The sequence below is a fragment of the Zalophus californianus genome, chromosome 1 (assembly GCF_009762305.2).
Source record: "Zalophus californianus isolate mZalCal1 chromosome 1, mZalCal1.pri.v2, whole genome shotgun sequence".
NCBI lineage: Eukaryota > Metazoa > Chordata > Mammalia > Carnivora > Otariidae > Zalophus > Zalophus californianus.
The window spans coordinates 124,253,646-124,276,920 of NC_045595.1; the positions used below are offsets into that span (position 1 = coordinate 124,253,646).

Genomic DNA, 23,275 nt, shown 5'->3' on the forward strand with positions numbered 1-23,275 from the left:
ATGAACGAGTTGGTTGTAGGAACACTGAGTTCAACTGAAGTATAATAGATCCTAATTTGAAGTTAAAAGGAGAAAAGGGGTCAGGTGTATTTACTTAGATGAGCTTTCATATCATTGCATTTTGAAAGTTTTGTGCAGGAAATGAATTTTGGTGATTTCTGAGACATCAGACTTCAAGCTGCATAGATCCGTGTTGGATCGTTCATAACCAAATTTTGTGATTGTGTCCACAAAGCTCTTACATGCCCACTGGGCGTCATTGGACCATTGGATAGCTCTCCAGGTTAGGTTTATAACTTGCTGATTTCTTTCAGTTTATTCTCAAACCGTATACCATATTCATTAATTTTAAAAAGCACACTTCTCTCATTTTAACATCTTTTAAATTGGCAATCATCTTACAATTAATTGAATGTCAATTGAATGCCGTTTAGGCAGTGGTTTTGTCTTTTTTAGTAACACACACAATCTTTTTGCATCTTACCAATGGTATCCCAGATTTGGTAAAATAATATGATATATATATTTTTTAATTAACATATAATGTATTATTTGTTTCGGGGTACAGGTCTGTGATTCATCAGTCTTACACAATTCACAGCACTCACCATAGCACATACCCTCCCCAGTGTCCATCACACAGCCACCCCATCCCTCCCACCCCCCACCACTCCAGCAGCCCTCAGTTTGTTTCCTGAGATTAAGAGTCTCTTATGGTTTGTCTCCCTCTCTGGTTTTGTCTTGTTTCATTTTTCCCTCCCTTCCCCTATGACCCTCTGTCTTGTTTCTCAAATTCCTTGTATCAGTGAAGTTCATATGATACTTTCTCTGATTGACTTATTTCACTTAGCATAATACCCTCTAGTTCCATCCACATCATTGCAAATAGCAAGATTTCATTTTTTGATGGCTATAATATTCCACTGTGTATATATACCACATCTTCTAATGATATGTTTATAAAAAAAAATGGCCCTGTATTACACATGAAAAGATGCATCATTTTTTTCCCCTCTTCTTATTCTTTTGGGTCACAGTAGGGATTCTAGACCTTGGACTGCTAATAAACAAATGAATTTTATTTTATTTTTTGAATGGGTAATCTCTCTGTGTACCTCATCAGTTTAAAGAGTTTTGTGAGTTGCTATAAGTCCATATTTCATGAATTATATTGGCACTTTCAAAAAAATTTGTGAAAGTTAACTAGGAAGGTATTTACAGACCTCCTTGCTACATTATAAGCTATTCTATTCATTATTTCTTAGGATTCTACATTTTTTGTGGTAACTTTTAAAAAACTTTCTAGCCATGTGCAAGAAATGAAAAGATTTGCTTTATGAACACCCAAGTTATGAATAGGTTACCCAAAAGGTCTCCTCGCTGATTCACTGCCGTTTTCTCCTAAGCTGAAAAAGCAGGCTTCTCAAGAGAATGAATATATTTATTTTATATGTTATTTTAAAGTTACCCCATCCGGACAACTGCCAGCCCTCAGTTTGCTAATCAGGAATGGCCAAGACTCTGCATACACCATATTAGGATAGGTAAAAGAAAGGGAGGAGGCACAATTATCAACATTTTCAGTACAAACAAACAGAAATACATACAAATGGGAATCTCACATACAGGACAATCAGTGGTTTAAACAAGAGCATAACCACCAACAGCATGCAGTGGTTGCTAATCCACACCTTGTACTTACGGAGTGGTAGACCAGTGTTTTTAGAACCTAATTTTAAAAAGGACCATAGAAAGGTAGATTGTTAGAGTGACCCATGGGAATGCAGTTGGAAGCCATTTCATAGAAAGAAAACCCAAGTGGATTTGTCTGTAGAAGAGGAGGCCTGATGAGATCTAACTCTCCCAAGTATCTGAAGGATTGTTCTGTGGGAAACAAGGTTACGTGTAGTCTGTTTGTCTCTTAGGAACAGAATTCAGATTTCTGCTTGTTAAAAGGTTATTAAAAATAACAAATTCAACCAAGTACATTTTAAAGATTTAATTGGCTTTATTAATTGATTAATGAAATAAGCAGCATCACCTCTAGCAAGTAGAGGGGAGCTCCAAAGGGCTACAGAAAGGGAAAGGTTTTTAAAGCCAAGACAAGGGAGTCATAAACAGAAAAAAGGGATTATTTCAGGTGAGGTCACCTTCATTTGGGGACAAAAGGGTTTTTAGGAGGTGGATTACATCATTTTCCTTTGGGGGATAAAGAGGGCCCATGTGACAGATTACCTTATTGGTGCCGACCAGAAAATTCCTGACTGACTGGTTAAAGGTTACATTCCTGAGGGGTTGAAACTGCAGTTAGTTTAGGTATTAAGTCTTGGTTTACCGATTTGGGGCCTTAACCTAAGTGATGCCATTTTGGGCCTGTGGTTTTCTTTTTAACAAAGGGAAAACCATTTATCAATTAAGATTACTAAAAAGTGGAATTTGCTGCATTTTGAGGAAGTGAACTCTACATTACTTGAAGTATTCTGGTCACTTGCTAGAGAGTTTGTTTAGCAGTTCAAGTCTTAGATGAGGAACTGGACTGGATAACCTTTAAGATTCTTCCCACCCCCGGGCGCCTGGGTGGCTCAGTTGGTTAAGCGACTGCCTTCGGCTCAGGTCATGATCCTGGAGTCCTGGGATCGAGTCCCGCATCGGGCTCCCTGCTCGGCGGGGAGTCTACTTCTCCCTCTGACCCTATCCCCTCTGATGTGCTCTCTCTCTCTCATTCTCTCTCTCTCAAATAAATAAATAAAATCTTTAAAAATAAAAAAAAAAAAAGATTCTTCCCACCCCCAGGAGAATTCTGATTTCTGTGATTTTGGCTGTCAACTAAAAACATTTATAAAGATTTTACCTATCTGCTCTGTTTACCTATTCTTGGGTGCGTAGAGTTTCATGGTAAACTATCACTGGTGGCCAGTAATCATGTAAATGAACGCAATGATTACATAGACTGCTTCTTCATACTGCTTATTATTCTGTATTATATAAAAACCTGTGGTCATTTTGTTGTTTCCTTTAAGTATACTGATAGTTGCTTTATTGTGATTAAAACAGGAGGACTAGTTTTCGCCAAATTATAGTCCTCTTTGTTAGTTGAAAGATATTCAGTTAAATACCCATCAATGGATAAAATTTATAGAACTCTGCTGCCTTATTTTCCCTCTTCACTTTTAAACATTATGTTGAAATTAAGACCCAGCTAATTTTGCTTTTAAAGTAAGTGTAGATGAGATATGCTCATGGATCTTGAATATGCTTGACTTTTTTTCTTCCTTTTATTTATTTATTTTTATGGTGTTCTTTTTAGGTCATTATTCCTCTGACTGGTCCATGGAGCACCTATATCAAAATCAGTGGAGTGTGTGGTTGGTGGGAGGTGGAGAGGAAAGGAGAGGTGGCTAGCCTGAGGAAAAAGGGGCCTGGAAATCTACATTTCCAAAAGTCTCAGGGATTCTAATGTAACTAACATTTGAGGTTCACAGCTAGAAGGATTTTAGGGATTGTCAACTAATGGCTGTTTTCTAGAGTCGGCAAGCGTAGACAGAAGTGACAACAATGCCATGCAGCATATTACTTTTCAAGAAAGCATAGAATTTGTTAGGTTCCTTTTCTTTTACGGCAGTTAACATAGATAGTTAAGTGACTTGCCCAAGGCCCTTCAGATTGGAACCCATATCTCCACTGAACACTACTTGGTTTGGGGATGGGGGACATGCTGAGGAGAACTTTAAAAAATACCATTCAGAAGCTGAAATGAACCAGGGACCAGCCTCCAGTGATGCTCTTTTTATGTTGCCATTTTGAATATCATGAATGTGCTGTCACCAGAGATCTTTTAATGTGTCACATTGAATTGGAAAACAATGCACTTGAGATTAATTGGGGCCATATATTTTCTGAGTGTGGTTTTCTGCCTGGTTTGTGGCCATGGCCTCCCCGCCCCACCCACCAGCCCCCGCAAGTCCACAAGATTATTTTCTCTTCCTGCTTCCCCCTACCCCTTCTTCCATGTTAGGTTATCTGTCTAGAGCCTCCCCTCTTTTCAAAGAGAGGGTTAACTTTCTACCCCAAACCCTTCCCATTATCTCATTATCTGCTCTTCACTTTGTTCTAGCCACAGCCACACATTGCCCAACAGACCTGATCTCCTATCTGTGGCCAGGAAATTTTTAATCAGATATTTTGACATTGTTTTCATCATCTAAAAGTGAATGTATGAGTATGAGGCTAAATAAGTATAATAAGTATGAGGCTAAAGGTGTGTCTTGTTGAACCCCAGGACATGTGTGTATATATATACATATGGGGATTATTTTATAGGTGAAATCAGGGGGAAGAGAAGTCACCAAACAATGGTTTCTCAAAGGCAGTGATGGAGAAAAAGACAAAAATTCATGCTCACAGTTCAATCTGAGTAGGAGTGCCTGCAAGGGGAGGGGTACAGTCCTGACATTTTACCTTGAAGGAATTTGAGTTGCTTGTGTTTGGTATATCATGCATATTTGTTTGTGGTTATGTTCTTGCTTAACCACTGATCGTACTATATGTGAGATTCCCATTTGGATGTATTTTTGTATTTTGTTTTATTGAACATGTTGATAATTTTGCCTTCTCCCTTTCTTTTACCTATCCTAATACGGTGTAGGCATAGTCTTGGCCATTCCTGATTAGCAAACTGAGAGCTGGCTGTTGCCTGGATGACATAACTTTAAAATATATCCATTCTCAGGGGCACCTGGGTGGCTCAGTCAGTTAAATGTCTTGATTTTGGCTCAGGTCATGATCTCAGGGTCATGAGATCGAGCCTTGCATGGGTCTGCTTGAGATTCTGTCTCTCCCTCCCCGCCCCCTCTCTAAAATAAATAAGTAAATATTTTTTTAAAAAGTAAAATTTAAATAAAATAAAACACAATATATCCATTCTCTTTGAGAAGCCTGCTGCTTTTTCAGGTTAGAAAAAAAACGGCAGTGAATCAGCGAGGAGACCTTCCTGATAACCTCTTCCCTAAGCCTAGACCCTTTATCTTCATTGGTCTCAGGTCCCCTTAGTGAAGGGAGGGTTGATATTTAAGAGTGAAATTGTAGTCTGTTCAGTAAAAGTGTTTCTGTGGAACCAGTGTGCCAGGACTAGAAAGTATTTATGCCATAAAGCAGGCTGCTGCCCCTCAAACAATAACTATGTCAGCACATTTTTATCGCTGAGAAAATAGCTGGCAGGGTGATCCAGCCTTCCCACAGTTACTCGGAGGTGTTTACTGAGGGCCTTTGATCAGACTTCAAATGAGAGAGTCTAACCTATTTGTGGTGGCTGTTTACTGTCAGCCCTCAGCCTGCCCTTTGTTTTTCCCATACCAACAAAAAGAGTAAAAGCACCAGGCTGTGTAAACATGGCTGGTCTATAGGAACTCTGATTTACTTTCCTGGCTTTTTCTATGTGGTTTAGGTAAGGCAGAGACTAGAACTATAAATTGAACTCGTCATTTCAAAACCCATTATTAGGTCCCAGCCACTGGACCATTTAGAGAATTTTTATTAGCAATCAAAACACTTTTGTAAAATTAAGTTAATTTCAGAAGATTGCCGGTCTTGGTTTCGAGGGACCTTTTCCAATCGGACATTGGGTGGTTGTGAGTGACTGAGTGAGTGGCCTCCTAGATTGGAGAGAAAATGGCATCAGGTGGGTGGGTAAACTGTCATTGGTGTCTTATGAAACAGGAAGTTCCCTTTTTTCCCGTTTCCATAATAACCTGTGCTTTAAAAAAAAAAAAGGTAGTTCTATTCGGTGGATCTCAGACATTCCTCTCTTGCCTTGAGATTTGAGGTGCATGAGTTCAAAGAACCAAGCTAGTAAACCGTGGTGGGATGTTGTCAATACAGTGCCTTTGGAATGTTGTCAGAGGCTTTCCTTTATGGCAAGCACTCTTGCAGGGGGCAGCTGAGGAGCCAACCTGGAGAGTAGTTAAAAGGGATCCTCTTTAATTTGTTTTGTAAACCTCATTAGAGCAATGGATAATTGCATTCCCCTCAATATATCGAGTAATGATATGTTGGTAAAGAGCTGTACATCGTTGTTATCTGTAATTCAGCTTTCAGGTGGGTGATGTTTGTAATGTTCTTTCCTTTGTAAGGTGAACGATGTCAGACAGCCACAAGGAATGCAATCACATATTGTCTGGTTAATAATTTCGGTACTGTTTGCAAACTTTGCCCCTCTAGAACATGACCTTAGAATTGTGAAGCTGAGCTCAGATAGAATAGAGTGCACATTTGCCCCCTCAGTTCTTCCCAAGGTTGTTATGCAAATAACTGTTTGTTGGCCTGCATTCTGCTCCCTCTTCTTTCTCTCTCCTGGGACGAGAGGGCCTGTGGCCAGCCAGATGGGCTGGGAGTGGGGGTCTGGGGAGGAAGAGTGGACATCCTTTTACTCATCCCTCTTCCCCTTTACAACCCGTCAGCAGAGAAAGCTGGCGAGAGAAGAAAGGCAACCCCTTTAAAAAAATACTCAGGGCACAGTGACTATGTCCTGCCCCATTCCTGCTGGTCTTCTAGCTATCAGCTTTTTTTTAAGATTTTGTTTATTTATTTGACAGGGAGGGAGACACAGCAAGAGAGGGCACACAAGCAGGGGGAGTGGGAGAGGGAGAAGCAGGCTTCCCGCCGAGCAGGGAGCCCGATGCGGGGCTCGCTCCCAGGACCCTGGGATCATGACCTGAGCTGAAGGCAGACACTTAACGACTGAGCCACCCAGGCATCCCTAGCTATCAGCTTTTAATGAACAATCTTTCTGATTCTTTCCCCTACAAAATTAACAGACTTTAATGCTTTAAAAACAGCAGTTTGTGTTTTCTTTTAGGACCTAGAAGGAAATGTAAAATACTCTGCTCTAGAAAATTGTTACCCTCAACAAGACCATCTGAGGGGCTCCCCTGGAATTAGGCTCAGCTCTTTCGACTCCCGTGTTCCTGGTAACTCCCTCTAGAGTGTGTTATTAGCCGGAATACCTGCTGTTGGGTGAAATGGTCCTCTTTACTCTGTGTGGGCAATGGTGGGCGTAATAGGAAATATCCCGGGGAAGAAGGTTTTGAAAGAAAGTGCTCAATGCCCTTTTTCATCCCTTTATTTTAACTTTGCTGCTAATATTTGAAGAGACTTGTAAGAAAAAGTATCAGAAGCCCTTTCTTGGTGTTGAGTTGTATTTGTATCCTTCCTGAGAGCTTTGAAGTTTATAAGGTTCTGGTTTAAGTATAAATAAGCAAATCCATGGATTATCTGCCATTAAAACCTGACATTAAAAATCAAAGACAGACCGAATGTTAGTATTCATTTAGATAGTTTAACTAACAGGGTGAGAGTGAATAGGTTTCATTTGCAGACTGGTAAATTAGATTCTGAATTTGGGTAAGGCAATAAAGGTAAACTTGAAAGCTGGGCCCCAAGACCTTGGGAGGTCCTGCTTGGCATCAGTGTGAGCCCACTGTTTGTTTTTTGTTTTGTTTTGTTTCCAAAGAGCAACTTCTTGAACTATTCCTCATGGGCCTTCTACCTAATTCTTTAATCATTTGTATTGCTAGACTACAGTTTCACCAAATAGTCCTGCTGCTTGAGATGTCTGGGCTCTATGCCTGACTCCATGCTGAGATACACAGTGTCTGTCACAGAAGCCTCGGGCCAAAAGCAGGACACAAAGCTGGGTTTTCCCCTCCCCCACGAACTTCGGTGCACCTGTGCATTACTCATGCTGCATGCCATTCTCTCCGTAATTAAGAACAGAAATGCTCGTTCTCTTCAATGTCATTGTGTCCTTGGCATCCTGCACAGGGTCTGGCAACGAGATTGGGTTCAGCAAAGGTTTGTTGAACTGAACAAAGCAGCAGTCAAGAGTTCTAAAATCAGGAGTTGAGGGCTGTATTCCTGGCCTCTTGTAGTATCTGCTATCTTTGACAGTCTTAGTTTGTATTTCTGAAGCCCTGAATTTAAATCAAGTTCTTTCTAAGGCTGTCAGATCATCATGCCGGGTGTGAATGGATTCACCAACTTACTTCCCTCTTCATTGCCCATCACTGAAGAGTTTTCAGTATGCTTCCCTTGCCTACCCCATGGATAATTTTTATTGTCCAGCTCTAGAGCTCTTGGCCTCTACTAAAGCAATTGCTGCTTATTTATATATAGTAGTTTATTGCTAACATAGCTGTTGTAAAATCCTCTCTGTGGCTTTTAATTCCTTATAGCATCTCGTATGATAAGGATAAGAATTCAATTATTGAATTGAATTCAATAAAATATTAACTAGTATAAGTGGAGCACTCTGATCACATAGTAATTATATGGATTTTGTTAGCATTTAGGCCTTAAAAGAAGTTGATAAGGTAGATTGGGTAGATAGCTCAATTTTATTGAAATTGAAGTAAATTGGGATTCAGGAAGTTTAGTCTCATGTGAGAATTAAACCCTTGTCTCCCAATTCCTGATGCCCTTAGAACAGCTAAGTAGCAAGGCAAGTCCCAAGAGAAATATTTGGAAAGGAAAGACTGGCATTTCAGGTGGGCAGAACAGACTTGATAACTAACATGGCACCTCCTTATGTGTTGAAATGGGTAAGAGGTGGTGGACCCATTATTTATGAATTCTATCAGTAAGTCAGTTTTGGTTCTTGGTATAGTGTTTGACTTCAAGCAGATTTCAGCAGGAATGTTTAGTCAGTAGGCAATTTGTTGTTATGGTCACTTGCTACTTTTAAGGACAATGGCTGAGCCAGACTAGAAATTGTGATAAAGCCAATGTCAGAGACCTGTACAGGATCGACTTTCAGAAAACAAGAGCTGATCCTTTGATTTAGAACTGTCTCAGGACATTTGAAAGTTAGGCACACCAAACTTTCTAAGGTTTCCTAGAAATTAGGGAAAGATAACAGGTAATTTGGGAAAAAGAGAGTGAGGATTAGGGTGGGGAAGTAGATAACCAGAAAGCATCCTTCCTTCCCTTTTCAGATTTGGTTCTTATTTTTTTTAATCATAAATAGTATATCTTGAATGCATTACATTTTTAAATGGAGGATACTGTTTCCAAGCTACAAGATGGGAACATGTTTTTAGAAGAAAAAATGTCAAGAACAAAACAGTTAACTTGCTCACTTGAGAGACTGGAATTCTTCTTTTGTCTCTGTGGTAAATGATTGCACATTATTAATCTTTTTGTTCATACAGTATTTTGTTCATACAATTCTTCTAGTGGCATAATGTTAATGTTCTTTAGGTACCATTATTTGACCAGGCACTCTGCTAGGTATTTTTATATACATTACATCTTACAGTCCTCAGAACAACTCTTGAAAATAGCCCCTGGTCATCCCTTTTTTTTTTTTTTTTTAGGTCATAAAAGTGCTAATGAGGGAGATTTTAAGAAACTTGCCCAAGGTCGTGCTAGAAAGTGGTGAGGTTCATTCAATCCCAGGCCTCCTTAGCTTCCCAGCTTTTGTTCTTTGCAGTGCTCAGATTCTGCTCTTCCCAGTTTATTTCCTCTCTGGCAGGATGCCTTCGGGATGCCTTCGGGAAGGAGTAGTTACAGGTCAAGAGAGACCAGCTTATCTGAGCCACAGAAATGTGCCCTCTCTACCTGGCTTCTGTATGAAAATTACACCTTGAGGGAAAATGACTTCGCAGCAACATTTTCGGGAATCAACAAATTTTACTCCTGAAGGAAAGTAAAATTGGAAACAACTAAACTACTCTACTGAATCCAAAGGGCCTTATAAACTCTCATTTCTGTAATTACTCAAGTGTCCATGGGATGACAGTCTTTTAAAATTTTGCTAAATTTAGACAGTGCCTGAAATGCCTCCTTGTGTTTATTTGTTTATATGTCTGTATCCCTGTAATTAGACTGTCAGTCCTTTGAGGATAGAGAATGTATCTTCTGGTCTTTGCAGAGCACAGCATCTCGAAATCGCATCCTCCCAAATACAAATGTATAAGGAATGAAGATGTGCTCTAGGAGATTTATACTCCATTGCTTTTTGGTAGTTTATTAGTAACTCCAGTTTTCCTTACATTTTTTTAAGATTTTATTTATTTCTTTGAGAGAGTGAGAGAGAGAGGGAGGGAGGGCCATGAGCAGGGGGAGGGCCAGAGGGAGGGGCAGAGGGAGAAGCAGACTCCTGCTGAGCAAGGAGTCCTGGCCCAGGGACTGGATTCCAGGACTCCAGGATCCCAGGATCATGACCTGAGCCGAAGGCAGACTCTTAACCAACTGAGCCACCCAGGCGCCCCTGCATTTTTTGGTAATATGCTCATCTTAAAAAAAAAATGAAGTGAAATGCACATAACATCAAATTAACTATTTTAATTCATTGGCATTTAGTAAATTCACAGTGTTGTGCAATCACTACTTCTATTCTTAAGCATTTTCATCATCCCAAAAGGAAACCCTGCACCCTGTAACCAGTTTCTCTCCAGATTCTTCCCACCCCTCAGCCCTTGGAAACCACAAATCTGAGTTCTCTCTCTGTTGATTTTTTTATTCTGGATATTTCATATAAATGGAATCATTCAATATGTGATCTTTTGTGTCTGGCTTTTACTTAACAATGTTTTCAAGGTTCATCCACATAGCATGTATCACTACTTGATTTCTTTTTATGGCTGAGTAATATTTCATTGCATTAGATCATATTTTATTTATCCATTCGTCCTTGAACTTTTGGCTGTTTCCGTCTTTTGGTTATTGTCAGTTGTGCTGCTGTGAACATGTGTGTTTATGTATTTCAGTCCCTGTTTTTGATTCTTCTAGTTATATACCTAGGAGTTGTATTGATGGGCTGTATGGTAATTTGATGTTTAACTTTTTGAGGAAGCACCAAACTGCTTTCCACAGGGGCTGTTCCATTTAACATTCTTACCTGCAATGTATAAGAGTTCTAATTCCTCCACATCCTACCCTACACTTATTTTCCATTTTTCTGAGAATAGCCATAGGAGTGGGTGTGAAGTGGCATCTCACTGTGGTTTTGATACGTGTTTCCATAATGACTAATGACGTTCAACACGTCATGCTTGTTGACTGTACATCTTCTTCGGTGAAATGTCTGTTCAAGCCTTTTGCCAATTTTTAAATTGGGTTGTTTGGGTTTTTTTGTTGTGTTGTAAGAATTCTTTATGTATTTGGGATACAGGTCTCTTTTCAGATACATGATTTTGTAAATACTTTTCCTCATTCTGTAGTTTGTGTGTTCATTTTCTAAAGAATATCGTCTACACAAAAGGTTTTTTAATTTTGATGAATTCCAGGTTTCTTTCTTTTTCTTTTTTGCTTGTACTTTTGATATTATCTCAGAATCCGTTATCAAATTCAGTATCATGAAATGTACCCTGTTTCCTTCTAAGAGTTTGATGGTTTTAGGTCTTCCGGTCTCTGAACCATTTTCAGTTAATTTTTGTATGTGATGTCAGGTAGAGGCCCAACTTCATTCTTTTTGTCTGTTTGGGGCATTTGACAATTCTATATAACTTTGAGTATCAACTTTTCCATCTCTGCCAAAAAGACCAGTGGGATTTTGATGAAGATTACATTGCCTCTGTTGGTCACTATGAGTAGTATTGCCACCCTAACAGTATTCAGTCTTTATCCCATGTCTTTATTTAGGTGTTCTGTAGTTCCATTTATTTAGGTCTTTAATTTATTTCAGTAATGTAGTTTAAGTGTGTAAGTTTTTCACACACCCACCCCTTGGTTAAATTTATTTCTAGGTATTCTTGTGGATGCTGTAGTAAATGGAATTGGTCTTTTTAAATTTCCTTTTCAGATTGTTCATTGCTGGTATATAAAAACTCTATTGACTCGTGTTGCTGTTGTACCCTGAAAATTTACTGAATTCATTTATTAGCTCTAGTAATTTTTTTAATGGAATCTGTAGGATTTTCCACATATAGGATTATGTCATCTGTGAGTAGATATAGTTTTACTTCTTCCTTTACAATTTGGATGCCTCCTCTGCCCCCGCCACCTACCGCCCCTACCGCACCCCCCATCCCCCCGCCAGTTGTTCCGTTAAAGATTGGTGGTGAAAGTGAGCATTCTTGTCTTGTTCCTGATGTTAGGGGGAAAGATTTCTTTACCCATTGAATATGATGTTAGTGATGGATGCTTATCGTCTTATAACCCCCCAAGTCAGAGGTTATCGAAGTGTGTGGCCCTTTGGACAGCAGCAAGTATATCACCTGAAAACTTGCCAGAAATGCTAATAGTTGGGACCTCCCCCGGACTTTCTGATTCTGAAACTGTGGGAAGTAGAATTTAGCAGTCCAGATTTTAAGAAACCCTCCTGGTGATTCTGGTATATAGTAAAATTTAAGAACCATTGCACTAGATGTTAAGTTTCTTTGAGGTCAGGACCTGTGTTTTAAGGACCTGCTTTATTTCTTTGTATTCTTTTTAGCTCTCTGTGAGATGAGTCAGTGTTGAATAATTTAAAAAAAATTAAGAATGTCAGAGTTTCCCAAAGTGCCTACACAGTCTCTTAGCTCATCTACATGTCTTGAGTCACTATAAATAATTGGAGATTCATTATTAGTTATTCACCAGATTGATCAGAAAACCTCACATTTCATATTCAGTCTTAGATCCATGGCAAACAGCACAAGTGCACTTTTATTTAGACCATTTGTTCTGATAATTACTTTCACTCTTAATTATCTGCTTACCTGCTAGCTATGGACTTAATGCTTAGGACTACTAGTGCCAGCAAGAATGTCTCTTTTGGCTGTTTAGAAAAACACAATGGTCACTTTTTACAGGGTTTATTGGATTTTTGTCACATCATTATTTTGCCTTTATTTTTCTCAGTTTCTTTTATCTTGCAGTGTTGTTATCTGAGCCCCTTTACATCTCTTTTGAATAAGATAATATTTAAGTATCAAGATAAGAATGTGATCCATTGCTACAAAGGCTTTTGTTGTGCAAATAGCCATTTGGACACATAAGTACCCGTTTGTAGACAAATGTACTAATACATTCCATTTATTCACTACTTATTTACCTATTGGTGAATACTCAGCTTTAAAAATACCATTTAAAATTGTCTAAAATTGTGGTGTAATTATTTATAGCCGGTCTTTTTCTAAAGCTAGTTTAAATGGTAGTTTATACCCTATATTCCAATTTTCCACCACTTTCAGATTTCTGACCCTCTTTTGTACACTCACCTCAAGTCAATCCAGTTAACCTTGCCCCCAGAATAGGTGAATATTCTGAGTTTAGTATCAGAGCATGGATTATCTATGTGTGTGAGGTCTGGGGGTCACTGGTAGCAAGAGGAAGCACAGAGTGAAGCAGAATGTCCTCACTCACAGCCCTGGCAGGGGCTCGGAAGCTCTCCATGGACACGTGTGGTCCTAAAAATACAACGCTACTGGGCTTTCCTCAGTCTCTTTGATGTGGGAGTAAAGTCCTAGCATCTTTGCAGGAATTACTGTTGATTGACTAAACTGCTCTCCAACCTTTCTTGTTCAAGTTTTGCTATAAGCAAATGAAAAATCAATTCATTAACAAATGCTAGTGGACTTTTAAGATGTTAGACCATGTACTTGTATATTGCAGTTAAATTTTTTTTTAAAGATTTTATTTATTTTTTCATGAGAGGCAGAGAGAGAGAGAGAGAGAGAGAGAGAGAGAGAGAAGCAGAGGGAGAAGCAGGCTCCCCACTGAGCAGGGAGCCCGATGCGGGACTCGATCCCAGAACCCTGGGATCATGACCCGAGCTGAAGGCAGACGCTTAACCATCTGAGCCACCCAGGCGCCCTGCAGTTAAATTTTTTAATGACTGTAAACAGTCATAGTTCTTGTTTGTGTCTCACATCTTGTTCAGCAAAAAAAAAAAAAAAAAAGGAATTCTTGACATTTGAAGTCATAGGCTAAAACCTGAAATAGATGAAATTTCTCAAGGCCTTTTTTTCATGGAGTTACTGGGCTCTTAGCAAACATTTTACTTCCGTTCTAAAAATCATGCATGTGACATTTTTCATCTGTCTATGGAAGAGTTCATGTGGTCTCTAGCTGAGCTTGCTTCTTACTTTCTCAAAAAAGAAATCTGACTATAGTTTGGAAGTATATGTTTATTTACTTTTGTTTTCAAATTATTTAATCTATGTATACATATATCTCTGTAGACCTACCTATATGTAACACGAGCGTTTAATTAAAGGAGGTTCCAAATACGTCAGGTTTAAAGGTGTTCCCTCCCCCCCCCCCCCCCCCCCCCCACCGCAAAGTTTAATAGTTCAATGATTTCCCAGTAAAGTCAAAGAGGAGGTTGGCTTGTTTGAGAAAATAATGTGGCCTCCCTGCCTCATATATCCAGTGTTAGTTTGAACACGAAGAGAGCATTTTCACCATATTCTAAGAGGCTTATCATGTAAGTCTTGTGTGTTGATTAAAGGGTATCGATTAAAAAATCAAAAGAAACCTAGTACCCTTGAAGTTTAGGAAGAGAAGTTTGTTTTAACTAGGGAAGGGTTGTAATAAGATCAGGAGCTTCTCAAACACAAACAACAGTTGAGCAGAGGCAGTAAACTCACTGATTGGGAAGTATTTAGAAAAAGGGTAACTTCTCATAGCACTATTGTGAATGGATTTCATTTTGCTAGCTTTTGCACTCCTAAGTGCCTGTGGGTGCAGTGGTTTATTTCAGAAGGGAGAGGACCTTAGGGTTTCGAGGAACGTAGGGTTCCCGAAACTAAGCTGTTCACAGTTGTGATGTTCACATCACTATATATTTCACAACTCCCTTTGAAAGGGTTTGATGACAGTGACAAGAGGAAGGGGGAACAAGCATGTTAAAGTCATTTGGCTACATTTGAAATCAAGGCCAGGAAGAAAACATTTTCTGGCTGTAAATCAGTTACTTGTCCTACATGCTTTAAAGCATTTTATACAAATGACTTTAACAGTTTTAGGGGTCATGCCTGGGGTTAAGAGACTGTTTGTTTGGTATATATTTCGGTGATTAAAAAGCAATACTTTATGGAGATGGTAGCATTTCTGTTCACAGTCTGTCCTGCGTTTATCCCATGAGCAAGGTTTGCCTCTTAGGTCAATATTGTCCAAAGTATATATGTGTTGATTTTATGGGTTACAGGAACATGAACTATTTAAAAAAATTGTACTCCATGTAATTGTAACAAACAAGAAAAAGCAAAAAGTTATGAGTAAAATGAGAAAGAATCACAAAGAGGGGCGCCTGGGTGGCTCAGTCGTTAAGCGTCTGCCTTCGGCTCAGGTCATGATCCCAGGGTCCTGGGATCGAGCCCCGCATCGGGGTCCCTGCTCGGCGGGGAGCCTGCTTCTCCCTCTCCCTCTCCCCCTGCTTGTGTTCCCTCTCTCGCTGTGTCTCTCTCTGTCAAATAAATAAATAAAATCTTTAAAAAAAATAAAATAAAAAAATAAAAAAAGAAAGAAAGAATCACAAAGATCATTAACATTTTGATGAGTGATTATTGTGCTGTGCAATGCTCTAAAGCACCTTTGCGTGTATTATTGAACTTAATCTTAAACCCTATTTGGTGAGGTAAGAATTGTTATTCTCATGTGCGCCTGTTGGGAACTGAGGCTCAGAAAGTCTTAACTGAATGGTCTAAAGTCACACAACCAGCATGAATAGTGAGCTGGGGACTGAAACCCAGGCAGAGGCCATGGTTTTGACGCCTGCTTATAGAGCCGAGTGCATTGACCCTCGGGTTTCACAGATAGTGCTCAGGCTAGGGCTGATATACTTGCCTGTGATTTTTTTTTTTTTTTTTTTTTTTTTTTTTTGGTAGGTGGGTCAAATCGAGTAAAAATATTTAGTAAATACCTAATGTCTTGATGGCTACAGCCAAAATGCTGAAGCTGACGAGAAGGATGGATTTGGAAGATGATTTGGAAAGTGCCTTCAGTGGGTGGTGGAGGTATCAGTTTAAATCCTACTTCAAAATGGAATGGGGTCGTACAGTTACCCCCTCTCATGCTGTTGTCGTCTTCTGCTTTAATTGATTACTGGGTGTGTGAGCCTGTGAGCGACTGCTGTGGTTTTGTATGTGTTAGAACTTATCAGATGGTTTAGCTGTCTTGGTATACTGTCCATGGAGTTGGAGTGAACTCTGATCATAGGGAGTTTTACAGGAATATTAGCATCTTTTCTGCCCTGACCCTGTTTTTTTCCCCCTATACTTAAAGACCTGCTGATAGTCCTCTATACCCCACACTGGTCCTCTCCTGCAAAGTATTAGAACACTGAATTGTATCCTGAGGTGAAAGGTGCCTTATGCTGACAATGTAAATACGGCACTGGGTGGAGGGATCTGTCTTCTTTTGCCAAGGAAAGTGTTGTGTTTTTCTTGGTTTTTGTTACAGCTGAACAATTTTAATTGCCGGCAGCACAACACACATTAGGAGAAAGCAAACAAACAACACAGGGCACTTGGAGCCAGGAAGTCGCATCCCAAACTAGAAACACAGCTTTGGATTGACGTTGGGGCAGTGGGTTGCTAACTAGGGGAGCCAGGTACCAAACTGAAACCCAGTGACTGTGAGCTGCTTGCACTTCTAGGGAAACCATTTAATCATAGGATCATTGGAAGGGTGTTAGAAGCTGATTTTAATGTTATGATGATCGTTTCTTTGTAATTAAATATTAACTCAAACTATGTCTTAGGTAACTGAGTGTTGCCTTGCTATTCCTTGCTGTAGACATGTGATTAACATTTATTGAATTTAATATTTTGAAACTAACACCTTGTTAATTGAATGCTTTACTTTGAAATAATCCAGGTAAATTTGACATGAGTCTTCCTAATTATGCCTAGTTTGAAAATTACGATCTATTTTTCCCCCTGCCTTATAACCTGAGACGCATACCAAATTCATTTGGAATATTTTAAAGGTTTCTTCTGTTTGAAATAATTGGTATGTTATAGTAACTTATCAAGAATGATAATTGACGTGAAAATGAAAATTATAAACCCAGTGTATAGGAGCTTTTTAAACCAGAGGAGATGGACATATTTAAACATTTATTTGTTTAATCATTTATTAATAATACATTCTTTTTTTTTTTTAAAGATTTTATTTTATTTGACAGATAGAGAGCACAAGTAAGCAGAGAGGCAGGCAGAGAGGGAGAAGCAGGCTCTCTGCTGAGCAGGGAGCCTGACGCGGGGCTTGATCCCAGGACCCCAGGATCATGACCTGAGCCGAAGGCAGCCGCTTAACCGACTGAGCCACCCAGGCGCCCCAATAATACATTCTTTTAAAGGCAAAAAAAAAAAAAAAAACCCAACCATTTTGCCCTACTTTGTTAGATGACTCTTAACCAAGCAGCCTTGGTTTATGGAACTTGAGGCTTTGGGAATCATTAAATATTTATAAAGATGCTCATAGTTTTGTTTTTTTGTTTGTTTTGGTTTTTTTTTTTTACCCTTGACTTATACAGCTGGAGAATTCTTTTTCATCCATGATTTCAACTCTTAGGCATGATGTACCAATTAATTGAAGAGAAAATAGTCAAAGTAATTCTCTTCATTTTTGACAATAGATTAATTTTAAAAATGCCAATAATTATTTTGAATAATGTGTATGTCTTCAACGGTTAATATCTTACTCTTGTCTCTCATAGGACCTGCTGAAGTTCCCATGATGTCACCCAATGGCTCCATTCCTCCCATCCATGTGCCTCCAGGTTATATCTCACAGGTAAACCACTGGGCGGGTTTTTCCACTCACTATGGGCACTGTTGTTGTTCCAAGAGAATATATGCTGAGGCTTCAAAAATTTATTCCAAGATTAATTGAGTTAGGGTAATGTGAGTGTTGTCATCATTTTGGTAGCGCCACATGGTCCTTCCCAAGTCTTGACTCTTGACTTGCCAGAGAGCCAGAGGGAGAGAAGCACAGGAGCGCTATCAGGCAGCCTTCAGCCAAGGTGTGTTCACACTTGGTTGTGCCGTAGAGATTTCCTTCCATCTGTACCACAGTTTGCTGGGAAAAAAAAAGAATTTGTAGACTTAACTGGTAAAAATACCAAAGGAGACATTGTTAAAGCAAATAGGGATGGCCCTTTATTATCGGAGTCCCATTTCTCTGTATTGTGGCTGCACCTGGGCTTGGTGAATTGCTGAGTATGTTGTGAGAACTTGGCTATTTGTACTTAAATTTCTCTGAAATTTGACTTTTTTCTTAAGAAAACAGCAGTAGCAATTAAAAAAGTAAAAGCAATTTCAGAGGTACACTGGAAGGATTAAAAAAAAGTGTTAAACGATAAACTAGACAAGGTTTACTGTGTTCAGGGTGCCTGGAATGTGGATGTCTGTATGTTACTTTCATTTTGTCCTGTGCCCAGTGCAGGATGAGCACTCCCTGCCCCTCTCCCTGGACAGCTTCCTTTCCAAGTGCCTAATTGGCTATTTTTTTTTTCCTCTCTGCCCATTTTGTTCTTTTGTTGTGATTATAAGAGCATTCTATACTCCTTAGAAAAAAATCAGAAAAGACAGAATAGAGAAAAAAATATTTATAGTTTTACTACCCACAGAAGATAATCATTGCATTAACATTTTTTGGATTATCCTTCTGGAGTTTTTTCCTTTCTATTATTTCTCCGTCCCTCTGTCTGCTTTTGAAGTGGTTTAAAAATCTATAATTTTCAGTTTTTAATGATTTTGCTAGGGTGAAAAAAAATTGGCAGCTGCATAGGAAAATTGCTAAAGTGCAGGCAGGAATCAAAGATTTATCCTCCTGTGATGTTAGAACTTAGCCATTTCTTCACTGTCTGAGCCATAGTGCAGCCACTATAATTTCATTTTTTCCATCCCTACTTTTACGTGAGCCAATTTGACTTTTTTTTTTTTTTTTTTTTTGAGTAGTCAAAATGTTGGCCAGTTTCCCCAGTGTTGCAAATAAACGACTTGTTTTACACAAGTCTTTGTAAATAAGAATCACTGGGAGGAGAAAGGGTGCAGAGCAGGCCCTTCCAGCCAGGACACGTGATGATGGATTATGTTCACGTCACCAGTCAATTAACAGAAAAAAACAAGAAATGTAGAATTCCATTATGTCTCCTGCTCATTTATTTTGAGGAAGTGTTTCATTCCATTGAACCGAGTACAGTTCTCACAATTGTGATAGCAGAAATAGCACCTCCTTTTATACTAATGGCCCATTTAAGGAATAGCAGTTAGAAGGTTGGGACATTCCAGTGAAGAGAAGCTGCAGTGGGCTTTTTCTTGCTGGCGGTGGTGCTGGGATTGCACTAATTGCAAAATATTTCTTGGGAGTCCTAGGAAAAATAGAGAAGCTTATACTGGGGTATATTTCTGATTCTATAAAAACTTCTATAGAAAATCCAAGTAGGAGGATTAATAGCAGAGCTGTAAACTCACTTTTGTAAAACCGATGATGGAAACATAGTGAAGTACTTTCTCAACTGAGAATTGTGGCAGAAAATACTAGAGGATATTGGAAGAAGAGTAGAATTGGAATAATTTGGATTCTGAGTGGAGAAAAGAGAAAAAAAGCCATCTGGAAGGCATGAATTCAACTTCATTTAGATGGGCTTCTGAATCGGAGGATGGGCCCAGAGTTAAATGACCTTCAGTGGTAGCACTATTCTCTTTAATGATATCCGACAGTGAAATGTCTGAGTAAAACGGATTATTAATATGGAAGAAAATTGAGAAACTGGTAGAATGCTTGTACAACATCTTTTTAAAGCTCATGGCATGTATCCTTCAAAGAAACGAGGAGGGTAGAACCAAGTGCAGAATGTCTTAGGAGACCTGTTGTCACCAAGAGATCTAAGAAGCAAAGTACATTTTGTCATGTAGTTGTGGGAAGAGTCACACACACACACAAATTCTCCTCCCAGCTGGATGTATTTGAGAAGTGCCCAACGCTAGTCTGTCCCTGTGCATATCAATTCTGCATTGTGTCCCCACAGTTCTTTCCCTCAAATACATGTGACTCCCTCGTTCAGATCTAGAGTTGGGTGTACATTGCATCGAAGCAGAGTTCAAGTTCTCTAGTGTGGTGGATGGATTTTTAATAGTTAACTTTGCTCTCTTTTCGAGGGTCACCTTTTCCTGTTGGCCTACATTGTTACCACCTGAAGCTTCTGTCCCTTGGATATATCTGGGCTTCTCTCAACTACGTACTTTTTGTGCCCATTATTTCCCTCTTCTTGGAATACCCTAGAGCTCCTCTTTGTCTAACCGTGCATTCTTCTCATTCAGATGGCCCTCCTCAGTGTGACCCTTTCAGGAACCTCCAACACAGAAATGGTGGTTCTGTTTTTTTCAGCATCTTTGGTGCTTTGTCTCCATCTCCAGCATGAGGTACAATACAATTCTATAACCATCCTCAAGAACTCTTAGTGCCTCGTTGGTATTATATCTGAGAATCTAGAATACTCCCTGGTGCATAATAGTAGGTACTTGATAAATGTTTTTAAATGTAAGCGACGGGCCAAGCTGAAATAAAGTGAATATAGCATAGATTTGCTTCGAAGATTTGGAGGTTCAAGTGGAGAACAAAATACCTGACAGCTGGAAAAGTAGTAATATCAGAGGGATGTGTATCTAATAAGAGTGAAATTCTCTGAATGTGGATTTAAGAGAGAGGAATGCCAAGACAGTGCAGAAGAGGAAAGAATTAGTCTCTTCAGCAAATGGTGCAGGACAACAGGATATACAAATGCAGAAGAAATGAAGTTGGACCTCTACTCCATACCAGTATACAAAAATTAACTCAAAATGGGGTATAGACATAGGGTAAGAGCTAAAACTATATAACTAGAAATAAAATTTCATAACCTTGGACTAGGCAGTTGATTCTTAGATGTGACACTAAAGGCATGAGCAGCAAAAGAAAAAAAATAGGTAAATTTAATGTCATCCAAATTAAAATTTTAAGTGCTTCAATCAAAACTTTTTGACACCATCAACAAAGTGAAAAGGGAATTGAAAGAATGGGAGAAAATATATGCAGGTCATACATTTCAGAAGGGACTAGTATCTAGAATATATAAAGAAATCTTAAAACTCAAGAATAGAAAGACAACCCATTTTAAGAACGGGCAAAGGATCAGAATAGACATTTGTACAAAGAAGATGTATAGATTGCCAATTAGCACATGAAAAGATGCTGAACATTGTTAACCATCAGGAAAATGCAAATCAAAACCACAATGAAATACACTTAACACATGCTAGGATGGCTGTAGTTAAAAAAATCGATAATAACAAGTGTTGGCAAGGATGTGGAAAAATTGGAACTGTTATATACTGCATGTGGTGATATAAAATGGTACAGCTGCTTTGGAAAACAAAGCACTTGCCTAAATAGTTTAACAGAGTTACCACATGACTTAGCTATTCCACTCCTAGGCCTATAGTCAGGAGGAAGGAAAACATACATTAAAGCACAAAAACTCTGAGGTGTTCATAACGGGATTATTCATAATAGCCCCCAAATGGAAACAACCTGAATGTCCATCGGCCTTATGAATGAATAAACATGATGTGATATATGCATACAGTGGAATATTATTCAGCCATAAGAAGGAAGTACTGATTAATGCTCAAATGTGGATGAACCTGGAAAATACTATGCAAAGTGAAGGAGGCCAGACACAGTATCATCCCATTTATTTATAATGTCAGACAGGGGCAAATCCACAGACACTGAAAATAGATTAGTTGTTGCCAGGGCTGGGGGAGTGAGTATTAGGGAGTGACTGCTAATGGGTATGGTACTTCCTTGGGGGTGATGAAACTGTTCTGGAAATTAAAACAGTGGTGCTGCTCATTCAATTCTGTGAATATACCAGAAACCACTGAATGAAATACTTTTAAAAGATAGATTTTATGGTATGTAAATTAATATCTCCATAAAGCTTTTATAAAAGAGAGGGAGAGGGGAAGATGGTCCTAATTCTTTATTATGGGCCAGCCTGTGGTGGTGAGGCTGGTGATGGTGGTAGTAACTACTGTGTATGGTGTGCACTGTGCTAAATGCTCGCTTTACTTCTCTAACTTTACATGTGAGGAAGCTGAGGTCCCGAGTAGAAGCAGGACTGCAACCTAGGCATTTCTGAGTTCATGGCCTGTTTCCTGCCGTGGTGTGATTTCGGAGTCCGCATCGGAGCCTGCCTTGATGTATATATTTGCTTTATGTTACATTACCTTCTGCCAGTGCAGTGTGGATTGTGCCTGCTTGTGCATTTCCAGTGCTAAAATACCAGCCGCTCAGATACAAGATGGTCCGTGATTGGAAGAAAGCTGAAGAGGGAGGCGGGTGAATGATTCAAGATGTTATATTAGTAACTCTAATCTGAGTCAATGGAGAAATTCTTGATTATAGCATTCATGACATAATTTAGTAGCTGAAAGTGCTTTAAAGATAAGTTGATCAGATTGATCAAATAAAACGTCAGTAATGAACAGATCATCTTATAGAAAGATAAACATCTAGCGTTAAAGACAGCTCTGCTCTGCACAATCTGGTTTTTTTTTGGTGTGGGTGTGTGTGTGTGTGTGTGTGTGTGTGTGTGTGTGTGTGTGTGTGTGTGTGTTTTAGGAGGGGGGTATGTTGAGGAGGACTGAACTCATGAACCTAAAGATAGTGTGGATTTGGGATAGGACAGGAGAGCCATGGAGTCTTGTCATTTCAACTCTGTAGTCTCTGATATTGTAGGTTTTTATGTGTTAACGGTGTGTGTGTATTTTGTGCTTTACTTTTTGATGAGAGGCTGAGAGAGGTCTGAGGAAAAAGTAACCTGACTTTTTCAACTTAAGAGAAAGTAGAGGCTAAGTTTTTTTTTTTTTTTTTTCCAACTATAAGAAAGTAGACTTAGATAAGAGAGCATTTAGTCCTGTAACTCTCATCGGCATTATTGCCATTCGGGAAAAACAATTGTGAATGTGATTAGGGTTGAAACTCTGGGGTAAGGGCGAGTACTATAGCCTAGAAGAATATGGATATTACTTGAAGAGGCCTGCCTTCAAATTCCACCAAATCTCACCATGGCTACTTTCCGTGTAACTTTGACAAATTATTTTTGGCACATATACGAATGCCTACGTGATACGGTAGAGGTAAGGATTAAGAAAAAATGTTATGTGAGGTATGTAGTCCACAGTGGGCATTCAGGAAGTGGTAGATATTATTTTGAGGACTGCTAGAACAATTTCAATGAAACTTTGGCAGACTTTGCCTTCCTAAAAATACATACTGAGATTGCACAGTATGAAGCAAATTT

The 23,275-nt window shown here is 39.1% G+C and overlaps 1 protein-coding gene across 8 annotated transcripts in view; it reads left to right on the plus strand.

Annotated features, from left to right (window-relative positions):
- FNDC3B (fibronectin type III domain containing 3B) overlaps positions 1–23,275 on the plus strand; it is a 342,488-nt gene that overhangs the window by 166,097 nt on the left and 153,116 nt on the right. For all 8 annotated transcript variants that reach the window (XM_027587529.2, XM_027587528.2, XM_027587526.2 and 5 more), the window contains one exon: positions 17,642–17,718. In XM_027587529.2, coding sequence (XP_027443330.1) covers positions 17,642–17,718 — 77 coding nt within the window. The remainder of the gene's footprint in view (positions 1–17,641; positions 17,719–23,275) is intronic.